Consider the following 27,864-nt stretch of genomic DNA (forward strand, 5'->3'; position numbering starts at 1 on the left):
CGTTGCTGATGAGAATGTAAATGGTGCAGTTACTGAGAAAAACAGCTTGTCAGTTACTCAAAAAGTTAAACATAGAATGACCATATAACCCAGAAATTCTACCTCTAGGTGTATGCCCCAAAGAATCAAAAACGGGAATTCCAACAGATACTCATAGGCCAATGTTCATTGCAGAATCACTCACAATAGCCAAAAGGTGGAAACATTCCAAATATCCATCAGCTGATGAGTGGATATACAAATGTGGTCTATCCATACACCGGAATATTATTTGGCCATAAAAAGAAATGAAGTTCTGATACAACATGGACAAGCCTTGAAAGCGTTATGCTGAATGAAAAAAGCCAAACACGAAAGGAAGGATATTGTACGTTTCGACATTACATGAACTGTCTAGAACAAGCAAATTCATACAGACAGAAACTAGATTAGAGGTTACTAGGGCTTGGTAGGAGGGAGAAGTGAATGGGTAGCTATTGCTTAATGAGTACAGAGTTTCTGTTTGAGGTGATAAAAAGTTTTGGAAAAATATAGTGGTAGTGGTTGCACAATATTGTGAACGCATCTAGTGTAGAGTAAGAGGGTTTCCACTAATCTATATTTTTACTTGAATTTCAGACTGTTAGTCTTTTAAACATTTTCCAGTCTGATAAGTTTGAAGTCATAACTTATTTCAGTTTGCGATACTTTGATTCTAGGCAAGGTTGAGAATCTATCCACATGTTTAGTGGTAATTCATGTTTACTCTTCTGTGAATTACCTAGATTTTTTTCAAAGTTTATTTTGAGAGAGAGAGAGAGAGAGAGAGCATGCACATTCATGCACAGGAGTGGGGGAGGGGCAGAGAGCGAGGGAGAGAGAGGATCCCAAGCAGGCTCCATGCTGTCAACACAGAGCCTGACATGGGGCTCAGTCTCACAAACCATGAGATCACAACCTGAGCTGAAATCAAGAGTTGGGCACTCAACCAACTGAGCCACCTGGGCGCCCCTGCGAATTACCTAGATTAAGTATTGCCATTTTTATTGGGTTTTCTTTTTTATTAAGTAATAAGAATTCTTTATTCCTTCTGGATACTATTAGACAAAGTCAACTATGCTACAGAAAACGAAAGAGATCCTAACATTTCAGTTGTTTAACTCTATGAAGTTCTATCTCCCATGACTGTAAAGCCCAGGGTGCCATGAGCAGCTTTCTTCAGTGATTGTCCACCAAATTATGATCGAGTGAGCCAAACTGCTTCTAATATTATCATTAGACAATCTATAACTTGTACCTTTCAAGTTCACCATGGCATGGGAAAGAGACATGAAGGGTGTCTGCGCAGAAAGCAGTTAACACAGCCTGAGACGGTCGTGCTCAGAAAGCCTTATAAGATGGACCTTTGGCTGGCATCTGGGAACTTAGCAGGTAGACAGATATCTGTACTGATACCGACTTTTCCCAGCTGAGAAGGATGCCTAGACTGTTAATGGAAACACACAGTTTATGCTGAGCACCATAAACTTCTGGGAAACCACATTTTTAGTACGTGGTGGGCAGTGGGTGCCTATATAAACAGCCCCCAGTAAAAACTTGGGCGGGAGCACCTGGGTAGCTCAGTTGGTTAAGCGTCCAACTCTTGATTTCAGCTCAGGTCATGATCGCAGGGTCCTGGGATTGAGCCCCGCGTCAGGTTCTGCGATAGGGGTGGAGCCTTCCTGAGATTCTCTCTCTCTCTCTCTCTCTGTCCCTCCCCTGCTCATGAGCATGTGCACGCATTCTCAAAAAAATGTTTTTTAAGATTAAAAAAGACAAAAAGATAGTAAGCAAACAAAAAAACAAACAAACTTGGGTATCAAGTCCCTAAGGGGCTCCTGTGGCAAAAACATTGCTGCCTTTTTGTTGGGGGAAAGTGTGGGCTCTGTGTGACCTCTCCAAGGAGGAAGAGAGCATAAGAAAATTTGCCTGTGGATTCCTTCAAACTCTGCCTGTGTCTTTTCCCCTTGTGATCTGCCACTGACTATTTACTGTGTCACCAATAACTCTTAGCCTTGACTACAACTACATACAGCTCCTGTGAATCTTCTTAGCGCATCTCCAAACATGGGTGTATACTTGGGGACTCCCAACACAGCGCCGCAGGATATTTTACAAGGCAAGCCTTGGAATTGACTTAAGTCATTTTTATACACATCTCATTGTTCAGAACGTGGTTGTAGGTCCCCAACCCCTTAACTGCAAGTGAGGCCGGGAATCCCAGTGGCGAGGCTGGGAATCACTGGGGAGCAGGAATGGTATCTGTCCCACGGGTTCCTCATCATTTGTTTGTACTTCTCCTGTCTTTTCCCAGTCTGTGCCTTACCTTTTCATTTTTATGGTGTTTTTTGATGGAAAAGAGTTTAATGTAATGCAACTGAAATTATAGTTTTCTTTGTGGTTTGTGTTCTTTTGTGTCTCCACTTAAAAAAAAAAAAAGATCTTTCCTCAAATAAATGCCTAAAAATATCTTTCTTAATCTCTTCTAGTAAAATTTAAGTCTTACTTTTCGTAGTTAAAAGTAGACCTGAAATATATTTTCATATGAGGGATGAAGTAGAGATCCAGGAATAAGAGGGAGGGACATATGTTTCGTGAAGAAATAGCCTGTAAAAAACGGATCCCTGTGGTGGAGAAGAACGTGGCGTGTATGAGGAGACAACTGAATGTACACGAGTGTGGACTGGGTAGAGAGAAAGCCGGGGGAAAATCGTCCAAGCTGATGGTGGAGAGGCAGGGGCAGGACAGACATGATAGGCCCTTGTAGTGCTATCTATCGCCTCACAGAAGAAAGGCAGCCAGGAGCAGAGACCATATGAGTGAAGGTCTATGACTGTAAGCTGAAGGGTAGTAGAGGGTGGGGAAAACAGTGAGGAAGTCCCTGAAACCCATAGCGGGAGGGAGGAATGTGGGGGCTCTGAGATTGTCAAGAGACTCTTCATGTACCTCAACTAAAGGTGTGTTTTTCTTTCTGCCAGCAGAAAGAGAGACCAGCAGGAGAGAGAAAGAACAAACCAAGGATGTTAGGGTGACTTCCAGTCGGGGTGAGACTGGCCGAGGGATGGACGGCAACACTGGATGCTGGGGTCTGGGCCAGGCCTTGCGAGCTCAGGGTAACTCAGTGTTTCTAACCACCCTTTATGTGAAGAGAGGAGGCAGCTGTGTGTCACTGTGGAGTAACTATTGGCACAGAAGTACACAGATGTTTGGGAGGAAGTGGCCGATTCTAGTACGAGGGGGAAATCCTCCATATTTTTTCTAGAGACAGTGTACCCATCGGGGACATCTCCTCTGTTAATGCTGTCAAAACCGTTTGAATAGTAGATCAGCTTCAGCCCGTGCCCCGGGTCTTGTCGATACCAGTACATATAATCATAGTTCTCGGTCTGGTCACATTTTAGAATCACCCTCTTTCCTGTCCCTGTGACCTTGTATCTTGGGTTCTGGGTGATTTCAGCATCCATGGGTCCTGTGAAGGAGAGTGATACAGGCTGAAGTCATCTCTGGAGGAAGGCTTGTGTTGGGTGTCGGGGACTCCAGGGAATGGAGCCGTCCCGTACTCACCTGCCCACAGGAGACAAAGAACAGCCCCAAAGAAGAGCCTGGTGACCATTTCTGGTGAAGGGCAAGATCTTCTGTCTCCCAGTTTTGTGTTGCGGAAATAGAACTGGGGTTCTCGGTCACTCCGTGACGTCACTGTCCTTGACAAATGCTCAAGCTGCAGAGCTACCCTGCCCCACCCCTTCCCCACAGGAGCAAATCATTAACATATACGAAGTTGAATGTCTCAGAAAGGGAAGGATTTGTAAGTGTGCTTTTTGAAGAGGTCTTACAGGTGTATATGCTTTTCCTCTGCCTTTTAGTAAGGAAACTCGTTCTTCTATGAAAAATGATATAATTCCTTACTTGTATATTGTAGCAATTTTTCATACAATTTCTGTAGACTAAGAAATAGTATTATAATGCTCTTGGTACTTTTGTGACTTTGCTGCTCAAAATTTGCCTCCAAACACCTTTCACTAGTCTTTCTCTTTGCCTTAACTCTAGATAATTGGGTGTCAGCCTATGGTGTTTGTTTGCTTTGTTTTGTTGTTTTGTTTTGTTTTTTTGGTTTTGTTTTGTTTAAAATAACCCTGCCTGGAAAGTTTCCAAAGTATCAAGGTCAGGGTCGTTGGAATTTGAAGAATTATTTTATGTTGTCTCACAGATCACTGATCGATGGAAGCCCTGCCATCTGTATCTAGGTCTTTGTGCTGTCATGAGTAGGATTCCTCCTTTGTTTCAGAGGAGGCCACGGGGCACTGGACCACTGCAGTTCCATGGCTGTGCTTTCTTTGAAAAAAAGAGGGAGCTCATTAGCCGCATGGATGAGATCCTCATCGAGCAGTACACATGCTTGATGTTTTGTCTCCATTCAGAAGGTCTTGCACCCACCACATGGGTGAATATTGGTGGGATCCTAAATTTGCTGCAGTGTAAAACTTATAGGTAGTCAACACCAGTACGTAGTGTTATTTCATATGTCGGTTGTTTCTCGGTGTGAAGCTTCCCTATTTCTGTGACTGCATGTCTTACATACTCTTGGTGGGTAATTCCTACAGTCACACAGTAACGAGAGAGGACATGGAATAAGAAATCAGACACGGGTGGAGGCTGTGTAGTACCACACAGAAAGGCTTGTGGCTGGGGCCTGGCAAACCCAGGAAGGACTTTCCCCTCTACGCCCAGGACTCGGTCCCGTTAGCCTAAGAACCACACAGCAAAGAAGCCTACTTCCCATGGCTAGGTCAGTGCAAAAAGGGGGAGTGTTTCCATCAGGACTCACATTCTTGGGCGTAGGGTACATGGAATCCCATAGATCTAAGGATTGTTCTTACGATAAAGTATGGTCCACCCAGAATATCGGTATTCTCAATGATACCTAATTTCTTTAGGGAGTTAAGCATTTATCATGAATATTTCTTCTCAAATTTATTTTTAAATTAGTTAAATATTGAGTCACGAATTCATCACAAAATTTGCTAAAAATATAGACCTCATCTCGAAGCTTTGTCTGTGTTTTTGTTTTGTTTTGCACTTGTGTTTCCCAAACACTGGAACACTTCGTACACATGGTGAACAGTCAAGGGTGGGCTGTCCGTGAAGCTAATGAGTAACTTCAGGCCCTTCTCATTTGCCCAGGACCTTTCTGAGACTTAAAATAAAAATTTCAATCCTCTTTTGCAAAGAGCACCCTGAAATGTATAAGGTTTAGGCTCTATAAAACCTGGATCTGCTTTGCACTGGCATTCAATAAGTATTTGTTGAATTCATGAAGAAAGTCCAGGCAGACTCTCCTCCTATAAACATAACCCTAGTCTATTCAATTTCTGATAGCTTTGGAGCTTCAAGGGAGCAGAGACCCATATGAGTCTGTTGGGAGTTCAAAATAAACCGAAATGAACTGGGAAAAGATTCATTCCTATATGTTACTATAAGACTTTGAACGGATGGATGGCAATATGAATGAAAGAAAAATGGCCATCTCTTCCAAAGGGAAAGGTCTTGTGATGGTCACTTCATTCTATCACTGTCAGAGAGCAGCAGGATGAAACAGGATAAAGGTACAATATTGAGGATGTGTTGGGGCAAGAGGAGACGGATTGCACTGGGACCTTCTGAGAAGCCCATGAAATGCCTCCCTAAATTTTCCCCCTGAATGCGGACACTGGAGCTTTCATGTCTGGGCTCATGTTGCTTCAGGAGTATCAGCACCCCTGCGGCTCTGGCTGCCCTTCTGTACGGGCTAAGCGGGCTCCTGTGATGTCAGACGGCCTTGGGGCAGAAAGCAGAGGGATCCCGGGATGCGTATGAGGGGTGCCGTCAGCACAAGGTGAGCAGAGGCAGACTTGCATGAACGTACTGTGCACAGCAGTGGAGGCTGAAATCAGAGGCGGGGCAGAAGGCACTACAGGCTCCACCATACCGGACTCTCTTGAATGAAACTGTCCCTTTCGTTTTTAACGGTTATTCATTTTTGAGAGACAGAGAGAGACAGAGCACAAGTGGGGGAGGGGCAGAGAGACAGAGAGAGAGGGAGACACAGGATGCGAAGCAGGTTCCAGGCTCTGAGCTGTCAGCACAGAGCTCAACGTGGGGGTCCAACTCACGTCCGGGGCCGAAGTTGGACGCTTAGCCGACTGAGCCACCAGGGCACCCCTGGAAACTGTCGAAACTGTCCCTTCTATCAGACCTTTTGTGTGGCCACCGAAGCCACAGCTTTTTGGAAGCACCATACCTTCCTGCATATCAGACTTAATATCAAACACCAAGTGCTGTCATAGGCCTCATTCTTGCATTCCCTTAAGTGGCACCTTTTTGCAGTGAATTTCACATAATAATGTTCAGACGACTGTATTTACGTTTCAGATGACTTTGTGTCCGGAACACAGGTGAGTCAGGCAAGAGTAATCCGTGCCTGCCTTATGATCCCACAACTGCACCCAGTAAATAATTGTGCCAGAGCAGAGATTTATCAGAGTTAGCAGAGGAACTAAGACTTCTTGGACCTACGCTTTGTCTTGGGGAATTTGTTTTATTTTTTTCCTTGCATAAATTCTCTGCAAGACACATATTATTGGCGTCAGTTTACAAGTGGGAAAACCCAGCCAAATATTTTCCCAGGTCGCCCGTCCAAGGCAGGTCAGAATACGAACAGACAGAAAGTAACAAGCATCCGAAGTCCTCCTCGGCAGGTAGCCTCCCAGCTGAAAGGCGAGTCAAGGACTGTGTCAGCGCCGGTGTTTCTGAAAGGCACTTTTGGGCCAATGTTCCAGTCGTGAAGATGTCTCCCTCTACCAAAATGCAGAAGGGGCAGCGGTAGGGTCAGCGTGGCCTAGGCTGGTGTGCTAATCCGCCATCAGCGGGCTGTGCCTCCTTCAGCAAATCACCTGAACTCTAACAACTGGCATTTTCACCTGCAATGTGGGTAAATTGCTCTATCTCACGTGGGTCTTAAGAAAAATAATTGAAATAATGTACTTAAGTATAGGGCACCTTGGGGCGCCTGGGTGGCTCAGTCGGTTAAGCACCCAGCCTCCGCTAGGTCATGAGCTCACGATTCATAGGTTCGAGCCCTGCACTGATGCAGGATGTACTGATGCACTTTCTCCACGGAAAGTGCGTACGTAGCCTGCTTGGGATTCTCTCTCTCCGCCCACTCTCTGCCCCTGCCCCACTCCTACTTTCTGGTTTCTGCAGGTACCGACCTGGGCAGAAGTCGCAATTTCAGCTTTTCTGACCGAAAGGGCTAGGTGTGGGAGTGAGCGGCAGCCTCCGGAGACCTCCCCGCCTTCCAGAACTCCCAATGGCTTAAAAGCACTCCTCCCCTGTTAACTCTCGTTCTGCTTAAAATTCCCAGAGAGCTCTTGTTTTCTTGGCTGAATCCTCTGATAGGCTGGGAGCCCCCTAGTCACTTAGCTCCTGTACTGGGGGATACCCTGGCCCCACTCTAGTGGAACTAAGACAGGACTAACACAGGACAAACACACATTCTCTGGCTGGAAGCTAGTCCTAGAAGCGGGGGAGGCAATAGCCACGGTCACCCCACATCGTGACGTGCGACCTCCCCACCACGGCTCAGCTGGTCCTGAAGTGGAAGAGACGGTGCTCTGCTACGTCATAGTGACCAAGGCCCAGGAGACGCCATGGAATTTTAGGGAAATGTTGATTTCGGAGGCACAGAAACATAGATTTGACTCCTACCTCTGCTACTTGAAATACGACATCTATGGAAAGCGCATGAGCTACTGTTTCTTTCTTATCTATAATATGGCATTTGGAGAATTTCCTCATCTGTGAAACGGACACACTTAACGTCTATCTTGCATTAAAACATGTATCGTATGCAGATACTCTAGCACAAACGCAGCAGCTCCTCACACTGGCTAGGGACCGTGAGAATATTCATGGAATCTGGGCCCCAAAATGTTCAGGAGTGCTCCGGCTGATCTCAGCAAGGCAGAGTGCTGGGAAAAAACCGGAAGCATCCCTGGAAGTTGGCTGAGGCCCCCTTCCCCCCTCCCTCTTACATCCTCAGCTGGGACAGGAAAGTTTGAGTACGGAGAGCCAGTCATGCGGCAGGGCTGTGCCTAAGCTGCTGGCACACAGATACGAGGCTGAGTCTCCCAGCTCCAGGGAGCTCATGTTCAGCTGGGAGCTGTAGTCACTGAACTGTTCAACGGAGAAGTGACTGGGGAGGTTTCCTTTCTCTCTCGTCTCCTGGTCAAAGAGCTCAATGAGGAACTGGGGGCCCTGCCCCGGGGCCTGCTGGTACCAGCTCACACTTCTGTGTCCAGACATAGGACGGCATTTCAGGACGGCCTTCCCCCCGCTGCCTTTGACCAGGTGTCTGGGGGACTGGGTGACTCCAGCACCCACTGGACCTGTGGAGGAAGGAGATAGCGGCTGACAACGTGGCCCAGGAAGGAGTCTGAAGATTCTAGCAGCAGTTCAGGGGGTGTCCCACCTGAACTCAAGACTCACCTGTCCCCAGGAGACAGAGGGCCACACAGCAGAACAGCTGGATGCCCCTGGCTGACTCAGGCAGGACAGGACCCGCCATCTTCCTACTCAGGGCTCCTGTCTCCTCCCTTTTCTCTGTTTGGAGGGCTTGCCTGTGACGTCACTTTTCTGACGTCACTGTCCTTGTGTAGGCTCCGGCAGGCACCCTGCACTGCCTGGACGGGCTCAGTGGATGCACGGCCCCCTCCGTCTTGTCCAGAGGCCTACTGGGCAGGCGTGCTGGCCGTGCTAAGCCCGGCCGGGCAGGGTCGGGCCAGGTGGCCATCCCCCGCAGCTTCTCTGTTTTCCTCCGTGCTCCTCTCTCTGCACCTGGCTTGGATTATGCAGGCTGCCTCCCTGAAGCCAGTCACACTGCACCAGTGGAGGCTCCGAGAGATGCCTTTACACCAAGAAACGTGGAGTTTGTAGCTCCCTGTTGTGGCATCAGTTCCCGTGGGAAGATTCTGATCAGCCCTTCCCGTGCCAGCACTAACTCCGATTCACCTGCTATCTCCTGATGCCCACCAGGGCACCGCTTCCCCTCAATCCTCCCTCTCCCACCTGCTGCCGTCAGTGGCTCCCTCAGTGGACCCGCAGCGCCCCCAAGTGGCCCAAGCAGGCCACGTACTGTCAGAATTGGGCCCCAGGATCCGCTAGGGCAGCACAGCTCTGGGGGATTGGACATTCACCTGTATCAAGCTCACCCTTTGCACGTGACGACGTGGGAGGCATGAAGCAAACCTTTTCCGAGAAAAGAATAAATATTCTAAATCTCATCAGTTAGTGTTCTAGGAAAGGGGATACCAGCCAGTCATTGGATGCCCGTTGCCCTGGAGAGGGATAGGACTTTGGGCAAAGTGCTGTCTTTAACCAAAGAGAATTCCTGCAAGTGGCTGACGGGTAGAGTTCTAGCAGCCAAAAAATCTAAGCAGCTGGGGAAATAAACCCATCAATCCCATGAAGAGGGAAGTGCCTATATATATACTCTCTCTCTCTCTATATATATATGTATATATACTATACTGAAGAGGGAAGTGCCTATATATATACTATATATATGTATATATAGTATATAATATATATATATAGTGTGTATATATATATATATAGTGTGTATATATATATAGTGTGTGTATATATATATATATATATATTAAATACCCTGTTCACATCTTTTGCTATTTTTTAAAAATTGAATGACTTGTCTTTTCATATTATTGGCTTTTCATATTATTGGCTTCTAAGAATTCTATACATTGTGGATACCTGTCCTCTCTCAGATAGCCATCTATCTATCTTAATATCTTTTGATGAACAGAAGTTTTAACTTTTTGATAAAGAAAAATTTACTTTTTCAAGAAGAGAACATTTTTTTTTGTCCTCTTCAAGAAATCTCTGCCCCCTTCAAGGTCAGGGAGCGAATGTGCTATGTTTTCTTTCAGAAGCTGTATAGTTCAGAAGCTGTAGAGGTCATTGAGGATATTGACCCGGCTCATAATAATTTTCCTTTACGGCAAGGCCAGTAAGCTTTTCCTGTAAGGGGTCAGAGAGCACATGGCGTCAATGTGGTGCACTAAGGTCCCCGTTCTCACCACTCAGCTCCAACATCTTAGTGCAAAAACGGGCAGAGACGTCTGTAAAGGAAAGGGCATGGCTGGTCCTCCAACAAAACTTGCTTTATGGATACTGAAATCTGAATTCCATGTAATTATTGTCTGTCCCAAAATATCATTCTTTTTATTCTTTTTAACCATTAAAAAATTCAGAGACCATTATTGGCTTTGGGGTCACATAAAAGCAGGCAGACAGGGCGCCTGGGGGGCTCAGCTGGTTGAGCGTCTATGGCTCAGGTCATGATCTCACGGTCCCTGAGTTCAAGCCCCTCTTTCAAATATAAATAAACATTAAAAAGAAGTTTAAAAAAAATGGTAGGCAAAGGCCATGTTTGGGTTGTGGGCCTTAGTTTACCCACTCCGAATTTATGGTGTGACCAGAGTGTTGAGATTCATCCTTTTTCCATGTGGATTTACAGTGCCTCTAGCGCCATTTGTTGGAAAGACTGTTATCCTCTCTGTGCTACTTTCAGTGTTTGGTCTGGGGATTACGGAAGGGCATCTTTAACTTATCATAGTCTACCTGCAAAAGCAGTAATTGTTTTCTTTTTATTCATACCCTTTATTAGGGGAAGGAAGTTTCTAATTCTCCTTATTTGCGAAGACTCTTTATCAGCAATGGATGTTGGATTTTTCAACTACTTTTTGAATATCTATAGAGGTGATCAGATGATTGTCCTTTTTGAGTATTTGATATGGTAAATCACAATGATAGTTTTCTTAATTTTTAATTTTTTTTTTTAGAGAGAGAAAGAGAGTGAAAACTTTAGAGAGGGGCAGAGAGAGAGAGAGAGAGAGAGAGAGAGAGACAATCGTAAGAAGGCTCCATGTTTAGCACAGAGCCCCGTGCAGGGCTTGACCCCATGACCCTGGGATCATGACCTGAGCCAAAATCAAGAGTCAGGCACTCAACCAACTAAGCCACCCAGGATCCCCCATTGATAGTTTTTTAAATGTTTAGCCAACTGCACGTTACTGAGACAAACTCCATTTGGTCATGATGCGTTACCCTTCTTAGATATTGTTGGATTCCTTATACTAAAATTTAAAAGGATTGTTTATCTGTGATCATGAGGGATATGGGCCTGTAGTTTTCTTGCAGTGTTTTTGTCTCATTTTGGTATCAGAGTAGCACTGGCCTCAGAATGAGTACAGGAGGGTTCCCTATCCTTCCATTGTCCCCCCAAGGACGACTTTAGTATTTTATAATTTATAAACACTTTATAGTTTCCCTTTTCTTTCACTCTTTGTCCCATGGTCAGAGAACATACTGTGTATGACTTAGATTCTTGTAAACATATTGACACTTATTTCAAGCCCAGAGTCTATAGTCCATCTGGGTACATGGCCATGTGTATTTGCAAAAAAGATATATTCTGCTGCTGCTGTTGTGTGAAGTATTCTATTAATGCCAGTTCGGTCAAGTTGGTTCAGAGCGTTGACCTTACTGACATGCGCGTGTTAACTTGTTTAGTCAGTTACTGAAAAGTATTACAATGATGGTCTTAGTTGTGGACCTGCAGCCCTACCCATTTGCTTCAGGATTTTGAAGCTCTGTTTTTAGGAGCATAAACATTTATGGTTGTTACATCCTCTTAAGAGATGGCCCCTTGGTCATTAGAATATGAAGCTGCTTTATTCCAGAGGATCTTCTGTGCTCTTAAATTTACTTTGTCTGGTATCAGTATTGCTTTCCAGCTTTATTTTGATTAGTGTTATCATGGTACACCTTTTCTATCCTTTTACTTTTTACATTCTGAGTCTTTATTGTGCATTTCTGGAAGGTAGCATATGGGTTTTTTCATTCAATATCACAATTTATTCTTTATAATTAGGGCATTTAGACTATTTAGATTTGATGTGATTATTGATCTGGTTATGGTCATGTCAATCATGTTGCTATTTATTTTTATTAGTCTTGTCTCTTCTTTGTTCCTTTATCCTTTTTTAAACATCTTATAGATTAATTGAGCATTTTCAAAATTATTTTATTTTTGTTTTTATTTTTTATTTAAATCCAAGTTAGTTAACATATAGTGTCAGAATGATTTCAGGAATAGAATCTAGTGATTCATCACTTACAAAGAATACCCAGTGCTCAGCCCAACAAGTGCCCCCCTCAATGCCCATTGTTTAGCACAACACCCCACCAGTAACCCTCACTTTGTCCCCTGTATCTAATAAGAGTCTCTTATGGTTTGTTAACTGGGCATTTTTATAATAATTCCATTTTATCTTTTTTGTTGCCTTTTTAGCTATGCGTTTTGTCATTTTAGTGGCCCTAGGGGTTGTGGGATACAGTATTCAAGTGCTATTATACCACTTCACATAGATTATGAAAACCTGACAATAATGAGACAATTACGCATTTTCTCCCTCCCGATCTTTATGGTATGTTACCATGTATTTTACTTTCACATATATTATAACTCCCCCCACGTTGGAATTATTTTGGCAGATACACCCAATTGTCCTTTAAAGACATTTACGTTTTTAAAACCTTGCCTTTGGGTCATTACGCATTGGACTCCTTGAAGTTTCCCGGTAGCTCACCAGTTCCTTTCTCTCTCCATTTCATGATGAATCGTTTACGATTACGCCTTCGAGACCATTCATCTTCTCTCCCATCATGTCTAATTTGCTACTAATTCCATCGATTGTGTTTTTCATCACAGAAATATATTTTTATCTCCAGAAATTTGATTTGGATTTTGAGTTAATTTTGAACACATAGGATATAGTTATAGCAACTGTTTTAATATCTTTGTCTACCAATTTGTCATAAGGGGGTTTGTTTCTGTTCGCCGATATTCCTCCCCATCATGGGTCATATTTTCTTGCCTCTTTGCATTCCTATAATCTTTGATTAGATGCCAAACATTGCGTATTGAACATTTTTAGGTGCTAGATGTTTCTATACTTCCATGGCATTCTTAGCTTTATTCTGTGATTCAGTTAAGTTACTTGGAAACAAAAAGCAAGTAATTCCTAGCAGGCATTTACTCTTGAAGAATTTGGCAAGATTATTCTAAACATGTATGAAAACTACACAAGGGTCAAGAGTGGTCAAGAACTCTTACTAAAAAGGAACAAAGCTTGAGAATTAGACCTCAAGATATCGAGCACTATTATAAAGCTATAGTAATCAAGACAGTGTGTTATTTGCACAGGGACCGACAAAACAGACCAACGTAACAGATTAGAGATGTAAGAAAACAGACCCACACATATACAATGACTGATTTATGACAAAAGCAGTATTACAGAGTAGTCAAGAAAGTGTTCTTCAACAAACAGTATTGGGTCAGTTGGAAAAAACATATGGAAAAACATAGTGACTCCATCCCCATTTCATACACAAAGAATTAATCCCAGTTGGGCTGCAGATCTAAATGTAAAAGGTATAAAATAGAAAGAATTTAGAAGAAAATATAAGAAAGCATGATCATTCTGAAGTAGGCAAAGATTTCCTAAACTGGACACCAGAATACAAAATGGAATGGTTTTTGATTAAAATTTTCTGTTTATCAAAAGATACCACTAAGAGAGTGGCAGAGCAACCCACAGGGTGTGTGCATATGTGCATGTGTGTGCATGTGCACATGCATGGGTGAGCATGAGTGTGTGTGGGTGGGTGCATGTGCATGTGTGCACCAGCTGGAACCCTCCGATAGCCCTGGTGGGGGCATCATGTGGCAAAGCTACTTTGGAAACCTCAGAGTCCCAAATGGCTGATAAAACTGTCATTCAGATCTTCTCTGAATCACTTCCTTTCACCACCTTCTCAAGTGGAGTCATATTTTACAAAAACCGAGCTGGGCTTCTATTAAACAAACAAAAAAAAAAAACTAAAGAAGAAAGAAATTAAACACAGAATCATCAAGAAATAAAAAAGGAACAGAGGAACATATGTTAATGTGCATTGTTGCGGCTGACGGTTGTTCTGGACAAATGATATCAGTGGCAATAGTTACTAAGGATTCTAATGTGTTTATCTTTATGGCTGGTAGCTACATATGGCCTTAGCGGTGTTCCATATCGGCTGGCCCACCCCTGGGCAGAGCGTGGCCTGAATTAGTGACACTGAGTAATAGTTTATTATAAATGTGCTGAAACTTCATAGTTTTACAAAAGGCTATGTCACTATACCTGAGTCTAAGCTCTGACATTCTATCCCAATTATAGAATCTGTTTTTAAAAAGTTTATTTATTTATTTTGAGAGAGAGAGAGAGAGTGCTAGTGGAGGAGGGGGCAGAGAGAGAGAGAGAGAGAGAAAGAATCCAAAGCAGGCTCCTCACCGTCAGCACAGAGCCGGTGAGAACTGTGAGAACATGACCTGAGCTGAAATCAAGAGTCGGATGCCTAACTGACCGAGCCACCCCGGCGCCCCTAGAATCTTGAACTGTATGCAGGAATCCCAGAAGCACAGGAGCCAAAATTATTATAACCCAATAGATGTTCTGGTATTTTGAAGGTTATTTCTTGACCTTTTACTATCAGAAGAAGAGCCTAAGTCCCAAATCCACATGTTGCCCCTGATGAAGAAGAAGCAGGCAACTCCTTTGTGCGGGGATTCTGTGAACTACGAGAAGTAAACACATGAGGTTGGTGAAGAGGAAGGAGGTGGCTGTGCCCCACTGTGGTAGGGCTGCTGGCACAGAGGTACACAGCTGAGTCCCCCGGCTCCACACGCTGGATCTGCAGAATGGAGTAGGACCCCTCGGACCTGTTCACCTGGAACCGATCATTGCTGGGCATCCCTGAGGAGTCTAATTTGTCCTTGTTTTGGAAGGAAACGAGAAACTCCGGGCCTTGCCCCACGGCCTGTCGGTACCAGTAGAGGCCAGCATGACCAGAAATTGGGTCACACCTGAGGTCCACGTCCCGGCCCCTCTTTGTGACCTTGTGCCGGGGGGACTGGAGGACACCAGCTCCTGTGTGACCTGTGGAGACAAAGTTGGGATCAGCGAGGAGGAAATCGACTGCAATCACTGCATGTATTTATCCCTCACGCTCACACACATGCGCTCACTCGGTTTTCTGAGGACTCACCTGCCCCCAGGAGACAGAGGGCCACGCAGCAGAGGAGTCTGGTGCCCATGGCAGGGTCAGGACAGGGCTAGGATGTTCGCCACATCAGGTTCTCCTGAGCACGAGCAGAGGAGGAGGGAGGCCCCTCATCCACACAAGGGAGTTGGCTTAGTGACATCACTGAACCTCACGTTCAGCTGCTATCAATGAATTAAATCTAAGGTTCCAGCCACCTCGAGATGCACCATTCTATCCTGACCATTAAGGAAGAAAAAAGATGAGTGTTGCTCATATTCAGAAATGTTAAAAGGGAAAAAACTGTGAGGCATAGAATGAATGGAAACTGGTCATTTGAAAGTAGATGGACAGATACGCGGATTCCGTTCAGTCCACTGGTCGTAAGCCCTCTGGCCACAGCGCTCAGCTGCTGGTACCCGCACCGGGTGTGTGGCCTTCCCCTTGTCTTGTGACTTCTCCATGTGTATGTGTGTGTGTGCGTGTGTGTGCATGGCACCTCCAACCTGACGGCTGGAATGCTGGCCTCATCACCTCCCCCTGCATGCTTCTATTTCGACCTCAGCCCTGCGTTTGCCTGGTTGAATCCATGGTTTGGGTACGGGACTTGTGGGGGCTGGGGCGGCCACATCTTTGTCCGGAAAACATTTCCAATTCACAGTTCAGAGCTGCTTGATGTCAGGCTCCACAGATCTTCCTAGCACTGCGTCCAGTCTGAAGATGGTCCTCCCAGTGACCTTGTGGTTCCTGCCCCTCCTCCCACACAAAGACGAACAGACTGTCCTGTATAATCTGGTTCCAGCATGTGTTAGCTCAGCCTGTGCACAAGGCCATCAACCCCCGCAAACCTGAGCCTCTTCATCTGTAAAGCGGGTTAACACCCCCTCACAATGTCTTATGAGGAGGAACTGAGAGATTGTGTAGTTTCTAGCAAGTGCCCACCCCTTTCTCCCTCCGGTCTTGTCTTGTGAGGGGGTGTGGCTGGGGCCCTCAGACCTCCAGGACTATGAGTGATGGAAACACTGTACTTATCAAGAAGGAGTTGGAGTCGAGAACGTGGGAGCATCAAGAGGCTATTCTGTTCCCGGTCAAGGAAGCTTTTCTTCTGGGGCGTCTGGGTGGCTCAGTTGGTTAAGCAACCGGCTCTTGGTTTCTGTTCAGGTCAAGATCTCGTGGTTAGTGAGTTTGAGCCCCGCCTGAGGCTCTGCACTGACAGTCCGGAGCCGGCCTGGGATTCTCTCTCTCTGGCCCCCACTTAAACATAACAAGTAAATAAACTTTTTTGTTTTTTAAAGGTGCTGTCCGATCACTTTGGGAAAGATCAATCAGGAAAGGTGTAGGACAATGATGACAGAGTCAACGTATCTGTCACCCCATCGTGCAATCTGAAGATGGCACCAAATAGGAGCCAGTTAGGTGTCTATCAACGTGGACAAATAGAGTCCAAAGTAGATTAAAGGGGGAAAGTATGCATGTGGCAATGAAGGTGCACAGGCGGTCCCACTTTTTGTAGGTGTGTTTGGGTGGACAGGTTTGCATGAGCCCAGAGGAGAGAGCTGGTAGGAAACACACTGGGGTGTTCATATTGGTTTCCCGCCTGGGGTAGGGACAGGTAGAGGTGTGTTTGGAGAGGAGAGAGTGTTATTAACCTTAAATATCTTCTTTACACATTGTTGGTGTTTAAATTACAAAACATAGCTTAACCGCATGACAACTTTACATTCAGACCCTTGATCGGGTTGCAAGACGTGTGGGGTCTAAATGGACAAAGTCCAGAAAGGCACGAGCCATGGAACACTTATAAATGCCCATTTTCTTTGAATACGCCAAGGGGAGACTGTTGCGTAAAAGATCACAAGCCCTCGGTGCACATGAATGGCCTCTCCCTGGCGAGGAAGGTGGGCAGTGAGGTTCGCACCCTTGATGTTGCCTTTAGCTGGTGCCGACTGTGAATTTGCACGGCTCCTATCTCTGAAAGACTGACCACCGCCACGGAGGGGAGGTCCTGACTCCTCATTACAGACCAAGCTTTGAAGAATCCCTTGATTTGAAAAAGAAGGGGCATGAGCGCCCTCTAGTGCCTGCATTTCCAAACTCAGTAAAAATAAGTTGGCGTTTTTACAGGCTAGAAATGCTTTTTTTTTTTTTTTTTTTTTTTTTTTAAATTTAAATTATTTTTTTATATAATGTTGTAATGGTTTCAGGAGAATTTAGTGATTCGTCACTTACACAGGACACCCAGTGCTCATCCCAACAAGTGCCCTCCTTCACGCCCATCACCCAGTCATCCCCCACCCAACACCCCCCAGCAATCCTCAGTTTGTTCTTTGCTTCTAATTCAAGCAGCATTGTTACAGGCTGATTGTGATGTTGTCCCAGGGTCTGTCAACAGGTCACAGCTTCCTCAAATAAAGTCTTTGCAAATGAGTGGGAAGAGAGGCTGTCCCCAGGGAAGATGTTCTGACTCCGGTCTTTGTCAGGTTTGACTCTTTGAAATAAATAGTCTATTTTTGGTCTTCCTCTGCCTTAGGAGATGAAACTGTATTAGTCTTTAAAGCTTTGATGTGAATCATTCAGGCAAACTGGGGTTTCAGTCTCTCCTTGGGCCATCCTAGGCAAGCGGTTCATTATTTCCACCCAGAAAGACTCTTACAATTCTTCAAGGACTAATACAGGGCCTCTCCCTATAAATAGAGCCTCTGAGTTCACAAACAGCCTTACTCATCTGGCAAAGGAAGGGAGCCGGGCAAGGGTCCTGCACCCCGTCCACAACACTGTCAGGGTGCTAGCTGGGGGACGCCGGGGCGCAGGGTTGAGGGACCCTCAGCTCGGTGACTCTGGTGTTGCCCAGGGATACGTGGACATGGACATCCATGCCATGGTTCAGGGTTTTAGGCTGGTTACTTTGGCCCCCAACCTTTCCCATGGGTATGTGTGCCTTGGGAATCACCATCCCCCGCAACAGAATAGAGGAGCCATTTTTCTCTCTTCTCCGTCACCTTTGAATACCAGTGTTTGACATCCTGTTTCTGATCATGCTGCCATTTAGGGAGCCCAGGAGAGGCTTCCCTGGGACGACATCTTCCCTGATGGGGACAGGCCCACCTGTGTCTTCTGCTGGCCTGTCTGTGCAGGGAGGTGGCTGTGGGGTGACGGCTGGAACAAGAGGACCCAGAGGTCAAGGATGGACTGTCAGACACGAGGACAACACCTGTGGCTGTGACAGAAAGTCACAGGCCTGTCGGGGATTTCTCCTTTGTGGGTGCGATACTATATCAGCTTAGCTCTGTTCGGGGTCCTATTGATACCTATACATATAGTGCAGATGACAACCATACGCATCTCAATGTCCCTTTCTGTCCCGTTCTTGTTACTTTGGGGGTCTGGGTAGTTCCCGTATCCGTGGCACCCGAGGTTGAGAGAAGCCGAAGCAGGAGACAGTGCCCAAGAGCGACCCTGATAAGGTAGACTCAAAGTAAAGGCTTAGAATAGGGCTTAGTGTGCCCCAGGACAGGGCTCTAGAGGGCTCACCGGCCCCAGGGGACAAAGGGCCACACAGCACAGGAGCCTGGTGGCCATGCAGAGTCGCGGCAGAATGGGAGATGAAGGGGACATTTCTCCAGCCTGGGTGTTGGGGAAATAAGGCTGGCTCTCAGTGGAGCCAGCCAGTGACTCCCTCATTCACCTCCCACCTTCGTCTACCCTCAACCACCCTCCACATCCAGACGTAGACCTTCACTCATATGGTCTCTGCTCCTGACTGCCTTTCTTCCATGAGGTTATAGCATTATAAGGTCCTATACTGTTTGCCCCCCACCTCCCCCCTGGCTCTCTCTCTCTGCTCAAGCGGGTCCAGGTTTCTCCTTGCACGTGCCGTGCTCCTTTCGTCCCTCGGAATCTTTTGTTACGGGCTATTTCCTCTGCCCCGAATGAATATATGTCCCTTTGTCTTATTCCTGGATCTCCGCTCCATTCCTCACATGAAAATATATTCCAGGTACACTTATTCTTTCTTGTGAAACGTAAAATTGTCACTTTCCTGGAATAAATTAAGGAAAATACTTTTAGGCTTTCACTTAAGGAAGAATTTGTTTCGTGGAGACACCAAGAAAACTGTCATTTCAACTGCATTACATCAAACTCGCGTGCAGCAAAGCACCCCGTAAAAATGAAAACGTAAACTACAGATTAGGAAAAGACATGAGGAATGGGTACAGATGACGAGGAATCCGTGTGGAATTATACGTCCCCCAGTGCTGCCACGGAACAGGCCATGATGGTGCATGGACTTTCCATCGCGGCTCAGCGGGGCCGCAGGGGGCTCTGGGGGTGCCTGGGCCTCTAACTACTGATGGGGAGGCTCAGAGGCTATGGGTGGGGGAAGGGTACGTGGGGGAAGCTGGGGCTTGAGAAACACAGACAAGCTGACTCCCAGTTCTTCTAGACCAGGAGACACGTGGGAAACCACTTAGCCTCCTCACCTCTTTTCATCTACAAAAAAGGTAGAGGAGTATTTGATTTGGATGATCGTCACAAAGTGTTAAAACGTAGAATATATACAAAGGATCTAGCCCACGCTGGGGGCTCGGTTGCCCCTCCTATGCTGGAGTCACCCAGGACTTGACAAGCGCCTGGTACTGTGGGGACAGGTGTGGAAATGCTCAGTGCGCGTGCGTGCCCGTGAGCCTGGGTTCTGTGTGGGCCGTGCTCTGAACTCAGGGGGATGCAGGAAAGGTCTTCGAAACGACTGAAAAGCTCCCTGGAAGGAGTGAACCCTGGGTGGAAGCCTGTGTGCTCTGTCGCTGTTGGAGCAAGCAGGGAGGTTTGTGCACAGAAGGCTGGTGACTCTGCAGGGCTGTGCCAAGCTGCTGGCACAGAGATACACGGCCGAGTCCGTCGGCTCCAAGGACCTCACATGCAGCTCAGAGGTGTAGTTGTGGAACTGTTGCCCTGAGAATCGATCCGGGAAGTTTCCTTTTGTTCTTTGTGTATACTCAAAAAACTCAAAGATGATCTGGGGACCCTGATTCAGGGCCTGTTGATACCAAGATACGCTGGAGTGCCCAGAGATAGGGGAACATCTCAGCGTCCCTTGCTGTCCTCTTGCTTTGATCAGGTATCTTGGAGTTTGGGTGACTCCAGCCTCCACTGGCCCTGTGGGAAATGCAGACATAAAATGAGCATGGGAGAGAGCCTGATGGCTTACCCAGAAGGTAAAGTGGAGGATTCAGGAGTCAGCCAGCTCAGAAGACCGATGCTTGTCCTTGTTCACGGGACTCACCTGCTCCCAGCACACAAAGCATCACCCAGCAGAGGAACCTGGAGCCCATGGCAGTGCCGTGGCTCTTGTGCTTGGGGTTCTGGTCCTGATGGGTAAGAGCTGAGCTCTCGGGTTCCCTTTTCCTGGCTGGAAGATGATTCTGTGACGGCACTGCCCTGTTGGCATCACCCCACGGACAGCGGGGCCCGGCACACCAGACTCCCCTCTCAGCCTACGGGCAGGAAGGCGGGCCCACGGGGCTGCGCTGATGTTTCTCTGAGGCTGGCCTCCTCTGAGGCACCTGCTGACCACCCCTCCCCCCCCACCGACCCGCCCTGCCTACCCCACCTCTTCTCCGGCTGGAGCTCGCCCACCATCGCACCGGCTGGGGTGACGGGCTGTGAGTAAACTCTGTCCCCACCCTCCCTGTGTGTCCTCAAATCCCCTGTCAGATGTTAGGTTCGAACCAAGCTTTGTCTTTGCATGTGCCTTTCCCCGACAGCATTCCCAGCCCCTCGTCCTGAGTAGCTGGTGCTGCAGAGTCACCACGATTCAGTCCATCTGATTGGATCCAGAGGGGCCTGGGTTGCCTATAAATTACTAGGAGTGAAGATTCCCCAGAAACCATTCCGTGACTTTATGGGCTTATAGCACAGGCTTAGCCACCCTGGGGTTTCTCACCCTCGAGGCAATCCCAGGTGTAATGTTCTGGATAGTTTATGTTTATCCCTTCAGATCCACCCTGTCCTAAGGGGCTGACCTCTGTGGATGATACTTACTGGGGTCCTTTCTTTTCGACCTTGCAGTTGGGTTCTGCGTATGGGACATAACGGCAGGGGAGAAAAGGGGACGGGGTCACCGACTCTTTGCGAGATCTGTTCCCTCAGCTCCCTTCTCGGGGCTACGTCTCACAGTCAGTTCTTTTCCCCGCTAGAGGCCACAGCACCAACAGGCTTAGCCACGGCGCCTGAGTGTCCAGGGACCCACACGTGTCATTTCCTTGGGCCCAGTTGGCTCAGGGGTTAAGAGCCACCCACTTACCCCAGTCCTAGGATGATGCTTCTTCCCTAACTAGTTTCCCTTAGCCCCGCCACACCTGTGCACTAATAGACATAACAAGGGAGAAGGAGGTCTGGAGACGGTATTTTGGCTTAAAAAAATAAAGCAACAAAAGCCCAAACATTCTGCAATTAGCACTGTTGAGATACTCAGCAGAAGCGTAGAGAAGCGTGAACATGAGAATGAACAGTGTGACTCGGGGACAAAGAATCCAGAGGCTTCAGGGAAGAATGGCTATATTCCTCACCTACTCTCACCTAGGCAAGTTCAAGGCAGGCCAGTTTCTTCATGTATGTGGTAGACAGCATGGTGCTCTGGGGAGATCCCTCTTCAGGACCCTCACTCTGACCCCCCCCCCCACGGTTGTTGTCCTTCACGGGACAGTGCCCTTGGCTTTTGATTTAAACAGCAAGAAGGAAAGAAACGCAAATTTTAAGGTGAGTGAGAAAGGTTTGAAATATTAGACACATGTTAGATATTTGAAGGCTAACAAGAACACTGGAATCTCAAAGCAGGGATGCAAAGGCAGGTAAGGTTATTAGCCAGTGATTTATCACGATACTGGTTCATGCAGGTGTGTGGCTCATTAGGATGGCACTCGGCTGTCGCTGTGAAAAAGAGAGATCAGTGCATGCAACTCTGGCTTGGTTTCTGCGATGTAAGGGCAATCTAAGAAATTTCTGGTGGGACAGTGAAGATGGTTTGTAAGGTTGTATCAAAAGAATGTAACATCATTGAATTTACCCTAGTGTGAGGTAATGAGACTTTGGAAGGACCCCAGGGAACAGGAAGGAAGCATGGATACCAATGGATGGGAGATCCCAGTAACGTCAAGGAACAAGAGGGATAAGAAACTGTGTGCAGAGAGTGGGGTCATTACCTTGTGATTTTGGAGGTGGAGCATTTTCAGCTGATGACAGAGAACAAGGAATGGGGCAGCCACAGCCGAGCAGAGCAGGAAATAGAAAGGAGAGACTCGGGGACCTGGGTGGCTCAGTTGGTTAAGGGCCCAACTCTTGATCTCACGGTTCATGGGATCAAGCCCCACATCAGGCTTTGCACTGATGATGTGGTGCCTGCTTGGATTCTCTCTCCCTCCCTCTCTGCCCCTCCTACACTCATGTTCTCTCTCTCTCAAAATAAATAAATAAACCTCAAAAAAAAAAAAAGAAGGAGGAAAAGACTCAACTTTGGGGTAGGCAAACATGTTTTAGACAGGATGCAAAGGGCACGAGAAGGAAAAGTAAAAAAAATACATAAATTTCTTTTTTTAACATGTTTTATTTTTAATTTTTTTAATGTTTTATTTTATTTTTGAGAAAGAGAGAGAGAGAGAGAGAGAGAGAGAGAGAGGGAGACAGATGACCCAAAGCAAGCTCCGTGCTGACAGCAGAAAGCCCGATGCGGGGCTTGAACTCACAAACCTTGAGATCATGACCTGAGCTGAAGTCAGACACTTAACTAACTAAGCCACCCAGGTGTCCCAAAAGTAAAAAATTGTAAATGAGACTTTACAAACATGTAAAACTTGAGCTCATTGAGAGGCAACATCAGGCAAGCACAAGGCAAAGCCACTCCAGGAAGACAGACTCGGCATATTCAATGGTCAAAAGACTCCTATCTAGAACATAAAATATCTCCCACAAATCCATAGTATAAAAACCACCCATTTTTTTTTAAATGAACATATATAAAAGCAGGCCCTTACAAAAGAAAATAGGAACATAGAAATGGCCCAAAAGCAAACATCATTACTCAGTGGTGAAATGTAAACGAGATACCACTACATTCCCCACGGAATGGATAATAATAAAAAGATGGAGGTCACCAAATGGAGTGGAGCCAGGGGACCCCCATCCCTCGGTAGTGTAAATTGGCCACTTTGGAAAACCGTTCAACTCTTTCTAATGAAGTCAAATGTGTATCCACCCTGCGAATCAGTAATTCACTCTTTTGTCTATACCTGAGGGAAATAAATGCATTTATCCACAACTATTTGCCCAAGAATGTTTAGAACAACTTTATCCATAACAGCTGAAGACTGTTACAAGCCTGGTATCCAAGCAGAATAGAATGGAAAAACAAATCTCACTACATTTATACAATGGAATACCACACAGTAATAAGAAAGAAGAAACTGCTCATAAACACAACAACGTGAGTACATTTCAAAAATATTAATTTTTGAGAAAGATTAAAGCCAATTAAAAAAGAGCATTCATTATATGGTTCTATTTATGTAGCTGTCAACCTAAATAAAAAGGAAAACTGAGGCCAGATCAAAATTGTCAAAAAGATGAGCCTGGGGAAACAGCAGAGGAAGTACGGTTCAGGACAGGAAGACTGAAGCAAGCTCCAGGGGAGTCCACCGAGGGTTGGGGATGGGCTGTTCCCATGGGCAGGGGTGGGGAGAGGAGAGAGCTCAGTTAGGTCTGTTAGAATTGAAAACAAAGGGAGACCAGCTTTGAAAATACAGACAAAAACCAGTCCAGTCAGGCAAACAAAGCTCAATTCAGCTTCTTTTGCAACACCAACATGACCTGGGTCATTTTTCGGTTATGCCTCTGGAAACCATAAGCAAAAATCTCCCGAGGGCGATATGAGGCAAGTCCTGACCAACTCCCTATTATTAAGAAAATTCCAACATTAACAGTTTTCTATAAATGAGGCATTTGTGGGAAATCAGTCTCTCAGTCCTTACGTTTTGTTTTTCTGAGGGTTCACATGCATGAGATTTTTTCAATTTATATCCTCTGGTCCCATTTTAGATTGAAATTACTTCACATGAAGTTCAAGTATAGGCAAAACTATGGTGATAAACATCAGAAAAGTGGTTAGCTCTGGGAGAGAAATTGATTGGGAATGAGCATGAGGAAACTTTTCTTGGGTGATGGAAATGTTCTTTATCTTGATTTTGGTCAAGGTCGCACTGGTGTATACATTCGTCCAAATTTACCAAGCTGTACCTGTATCATGTGTTAATTTCAGTATTTTACTCTCTCTTAATTATACTTTAATAAAGCGTTACTAAAGCATAAGTAAGTTTCATAAAAGGTGGGAGACCTACACAATTTTATGCTTGCATTCCACATAGTCTGATTTGGAAATAAATCACACGCAAATAAGAGAAGACAAGAGCACTCACATACATGAAATACTGAAAATGTTAGAAGTTCTCCAAGAATGAAATATATAAGCCTCCAAATTTGGCATCAAAATAAGCTTGACTAACAAGTTTGTTAAGAAACAGCTGAGGATCAATGGCTGAGATTTCAAGGGTCAAAAACTTAAAAAAATATCCTCCAACGCTTTAGAAATTCCACGAACCCTAAAGTGCTGTAAGCCCCATAGTTTGGGAAATTGGTCACTTGTTAGTTTTGCCACCCAGCATTTCATTTCAGCTTTCAGCAGATTGTCCCATCAGTGAATTGATTTTTTTGCCAGGCAAGCAGCCTTCTCCCCTCTCTGTGAGCACGTCGTGGGTGAGCCTGCAGCAAATCACAGGTACAGTCACCTTGTTCAGAGTGGACAAGGGCAGTGCAGGACCACACCCTCCTGGGGTCTGCACTTCCTGTAAAGCCCAACCATGGACTGCCCACTGTTGGGAGTTAATGGATGCCAAGCCAGGCCACATTGTTCCTGGGTTTGGACTTTTACCTACAGGGACCCAAGGAGGGAAATGGACTGTGGGGAGGATAAAATGATTGCCCAATATCATTTTGTAATATTTTACAAGAAAAACCCTGAGGAGCTTGTGGATTTCAGTGTAAACCAAAGAGATGGTAAGAACTCGGTTCCTTCCTTAAGAATTCGAACCCTCCCGAGCCCCAGAAGGTTCAGAACACTAGGCGACAACCACAGACAGAAACTTAGTTTGTAGTCTCTTTGGCTGTAACGCTGCTGTTTAAAGCCTTTAACATTTCCCCTGAGCGGGAAATTTCCCCGTATGTGTTTTATAAATTGTTAACAATTTTTTTTTCCTCCAGAGAATTTTTGCAGGGTGTGCAGTGTTTTTGAAGCCTGAGATTTTATGTAGTAGTTTTAGATCTGGAGAATCCCAGACCATCCAGGGAGTTTCAACCTGCTTAGCTGCTTTCTGCTTTGTTCCTCTCCATTGAAAATAGAGTGAAATATACATTTCATGTTAGATGCTACTGTTTCTGTGCTTGACTCAATTACCAGAATATTCCAGATCGAGTGGAATAACATTAGGTGCTATTTGCTTCTACTTACACACCCCCCTCCTGTAGTGATGGACCTCAGTTCACACCAAGGGTCCCTGGAAGAAGGCCTCTCGGCCTGAGATCCCATCGCTGGGAAGTCAGGCGAAAGCCTCGAAAAAGCCTCGGTAAGGGATGTTATTTCCCCTCTTGAGGCAAGGCCTCAGGCAGGAGTGTCCTTCATGCCTGCGGCTGAGCTTTTTGTGCAGAGAGCAGCTGGCCATGCAGTGCTGTGGTCTCACTGCTGGCACAGAGGTACAGAGAGGTCTGGTTGGTGCCGGCAGCCTCCAGGGTCAGAGAGAAATGCTCCTTCTTCCCTCAGGAGACCCTGTACCCCTTCTGTGACACCCCCTTCGACAGAGCTGCCCATACCACTTGAATAATGGATCAGCTTCAGCCCCTGTCTTGGGTCTTGTCGATACCAGTGCATTGCAAAATGGTTCTCATCCTGAGTACATTCCAGGATCATCCTGGTTCCTGTTTGTATAATATGGTATCTTGGCGTCTGGGTGATTGCAGCATCCACGGGGCCTGCGGGAGAGGGAGACAGAGGGTCGAGGCAAGGCTGAAGGCGTGACCTGAATCTGCAAAGCAAAGGGAAAGGCTTGGAGCTGGGACTTGGCAAAATCATGGCTCGGGGTTCCAGCTGAGTCCAGAACCCACCTGCTCCCAGGAGACCAAGAGTCACACAAAAGAGGTTGAGGCTCATGGAAGGGGCAGGGTGAGAAGGGTGCTGTCCCAACTAAATGCTGTCATCCGCAGGACTGGGGGAGCGAGCTTGGAAGCTCTTCAGTGGACAAACGGGTCTGCCTGGGATGTCATCGCCTCCCACCTCTCCAACTCTGCCTGGCCCAGGGTCCCTTCTGACTTGGCTCAGGAGGGGTCAGCTACTCCTCACGTAGACGTTGCTTAGCAAGGCCTGCAGGGGCAACGGGGTGTGGCCGCGGTGCACTGAGTTTAGGGTGCACCCACCCCCTTGGTTTCCCATACTCCTCTGAGACAGTTGCTCCTCTGTCTGCACCTGCCCCTGACATCAAGCCTGCCTCATCCAAATCCTTCAACTGTGGAGCTCATTAAAGTTTAGAGGGACCTCCCACCTCTTCCATAGCTGTAGGTAGCCTAGCAATAACGGAAAACTTCAACATCTGCCCGGTATTGGATCCACGCCTGTTTTTCTTAACCCTCTCCCTCCCCAGGCTGCTCTCCCAGACTTTTCCGAACCCCTCAGATCTCAGTGGCATCACAGTGCCATCTTGTGGCCAGTAACTGAAGTTGCATCATTGTTTCTTCTGCAATGGCCCAAGGGATGCTGGGAAGTGTCTGCCTAGTCAACAGGGAGAATATTCCAGAAGTAGCGTCTTGCAAACTTTTTAAATAAAAACATTTTTTAATGTTTATTTATTCCTGAGAGAGAGAGAGGGAGAGACAGAGCACGAGCGAGGGAGGGGCGGAGAGAGGGAGACACGAATGTGAAGCAGGCTCCAGGCTCCAAGCTGTCAGCACAGAGCCCAACATGGGGCTTGAACCCATGAACTGTGAGATCATGACCTGAGCTGAAGTTGGACCCTCAACTGACTGAGCCAGCCAGGAACCCCAGCATCCTGCAAATTTTATGCTCAACTTCTTTAAACCCTAATCCCAACACCAGTCCGAACCTTGACTCTACTCCTTTGAGATGCCATGCTTAATCTCCCGCCCTCATTCTACTTAACTGCTGTCACACATCTGGCAGTGAGGGTCCAACCAAAATCTTCTCCCTTAAAACTATCTCCTGAGACGGAGAGGGACAAAATGGGAGGAATGGAAGAAAATAGTATTTAGTCTAAAATAGGAAGAAAAGTATGGGAGATGAAATATAAGAAGGCTCATTTGGGGCGCCTGGGTGGCGCAGTCGGTTAAGCGTCCGACTTCAGCCAGGTCACGATCTCGCGGTCTGTGAGTTCGAGCCCCGCGTCGGGCTCTGGGCTGACGGCTCAGAGCCTGGAGCCTGTTTCCGATTCTGTGTCTCCCTCTCTCTCTGCCCCTCCCCCGTTCATGCTCTGTCTCTCTCTGTCCCAAAAATAAATAAACGTTGAAAAAAAAAATTAAAAAAAAAAAAAGAAGGCT

General features: G+C 46.3%; 1 protein-coding gene, 2 long non-coding RNA genes and 1 gene segment (V, D, J or C); 1 reads left to right on the forward strand and 3 right to left on the reverse strand.

The window, feature by feature from the left end:
* The window catches only part of LOC121028976 (M1-specific T cell receptor beta chain-like), a 194,908-nt gene that overhangs the window by 139,897 nt on the left and 27,147 nt on the right, over positions 1 to 27,864 (reverse strand). The window lies entirely within an intron of this gene.
* LOC121028207 (T cell receptor beta variable 5-1-like) lies at positions 6,573 to 8,799 on the reverse strand. The segment is given in 2 exon segments: positions 6,573 to 8,441; positions 8,542 to 8,799. Coding segments are annotated over 2 exon segments (429 nt in total).
* On the forward strand, positions 17,649 to 18,556 carry LOC121028215 (uncharacterized). Its single transcript, XR_005789125.1, has 2 exons — positions 17,649 to 17,699; positions 18,269 to 18,556. It is a non-coding gene; the product is annotated as an uncharacterized LOC121028215 (long non-coding RNA).
* Positions 23,534 to 27,864, reverse strand: part of LOC121028214 (uncharacterized) — a 5,776-nt gene continuing 1,445 nt past the window's right edge. Inside the window, exon 2 of the long non-coding RNA XR_005789124.1 lies at positions 23,534 to 26,289. This is a non-coding gene — a long non-coding RNA (uncharacterized LOC121028214). The remainder of the gene's footprint in view (positions 26,290 to 27,864) is intronic.

Source organism: Herpailurus yagouaroundi, unplaced genomic scaffold (genome assembly GCF_014898765.1).
Source record: "Herpailurus yagouaroundi ecotype Mexico unplaced genomic scaffold, PumYag 100, whole genome shotgun sequence".
Classification (NCBI taxonomy): Eukaryota; Metazoa; Chordata; class Mammalia; order Carnivora; family Felidae; genus Herpailurus; species Herpailurus yagouaroundi.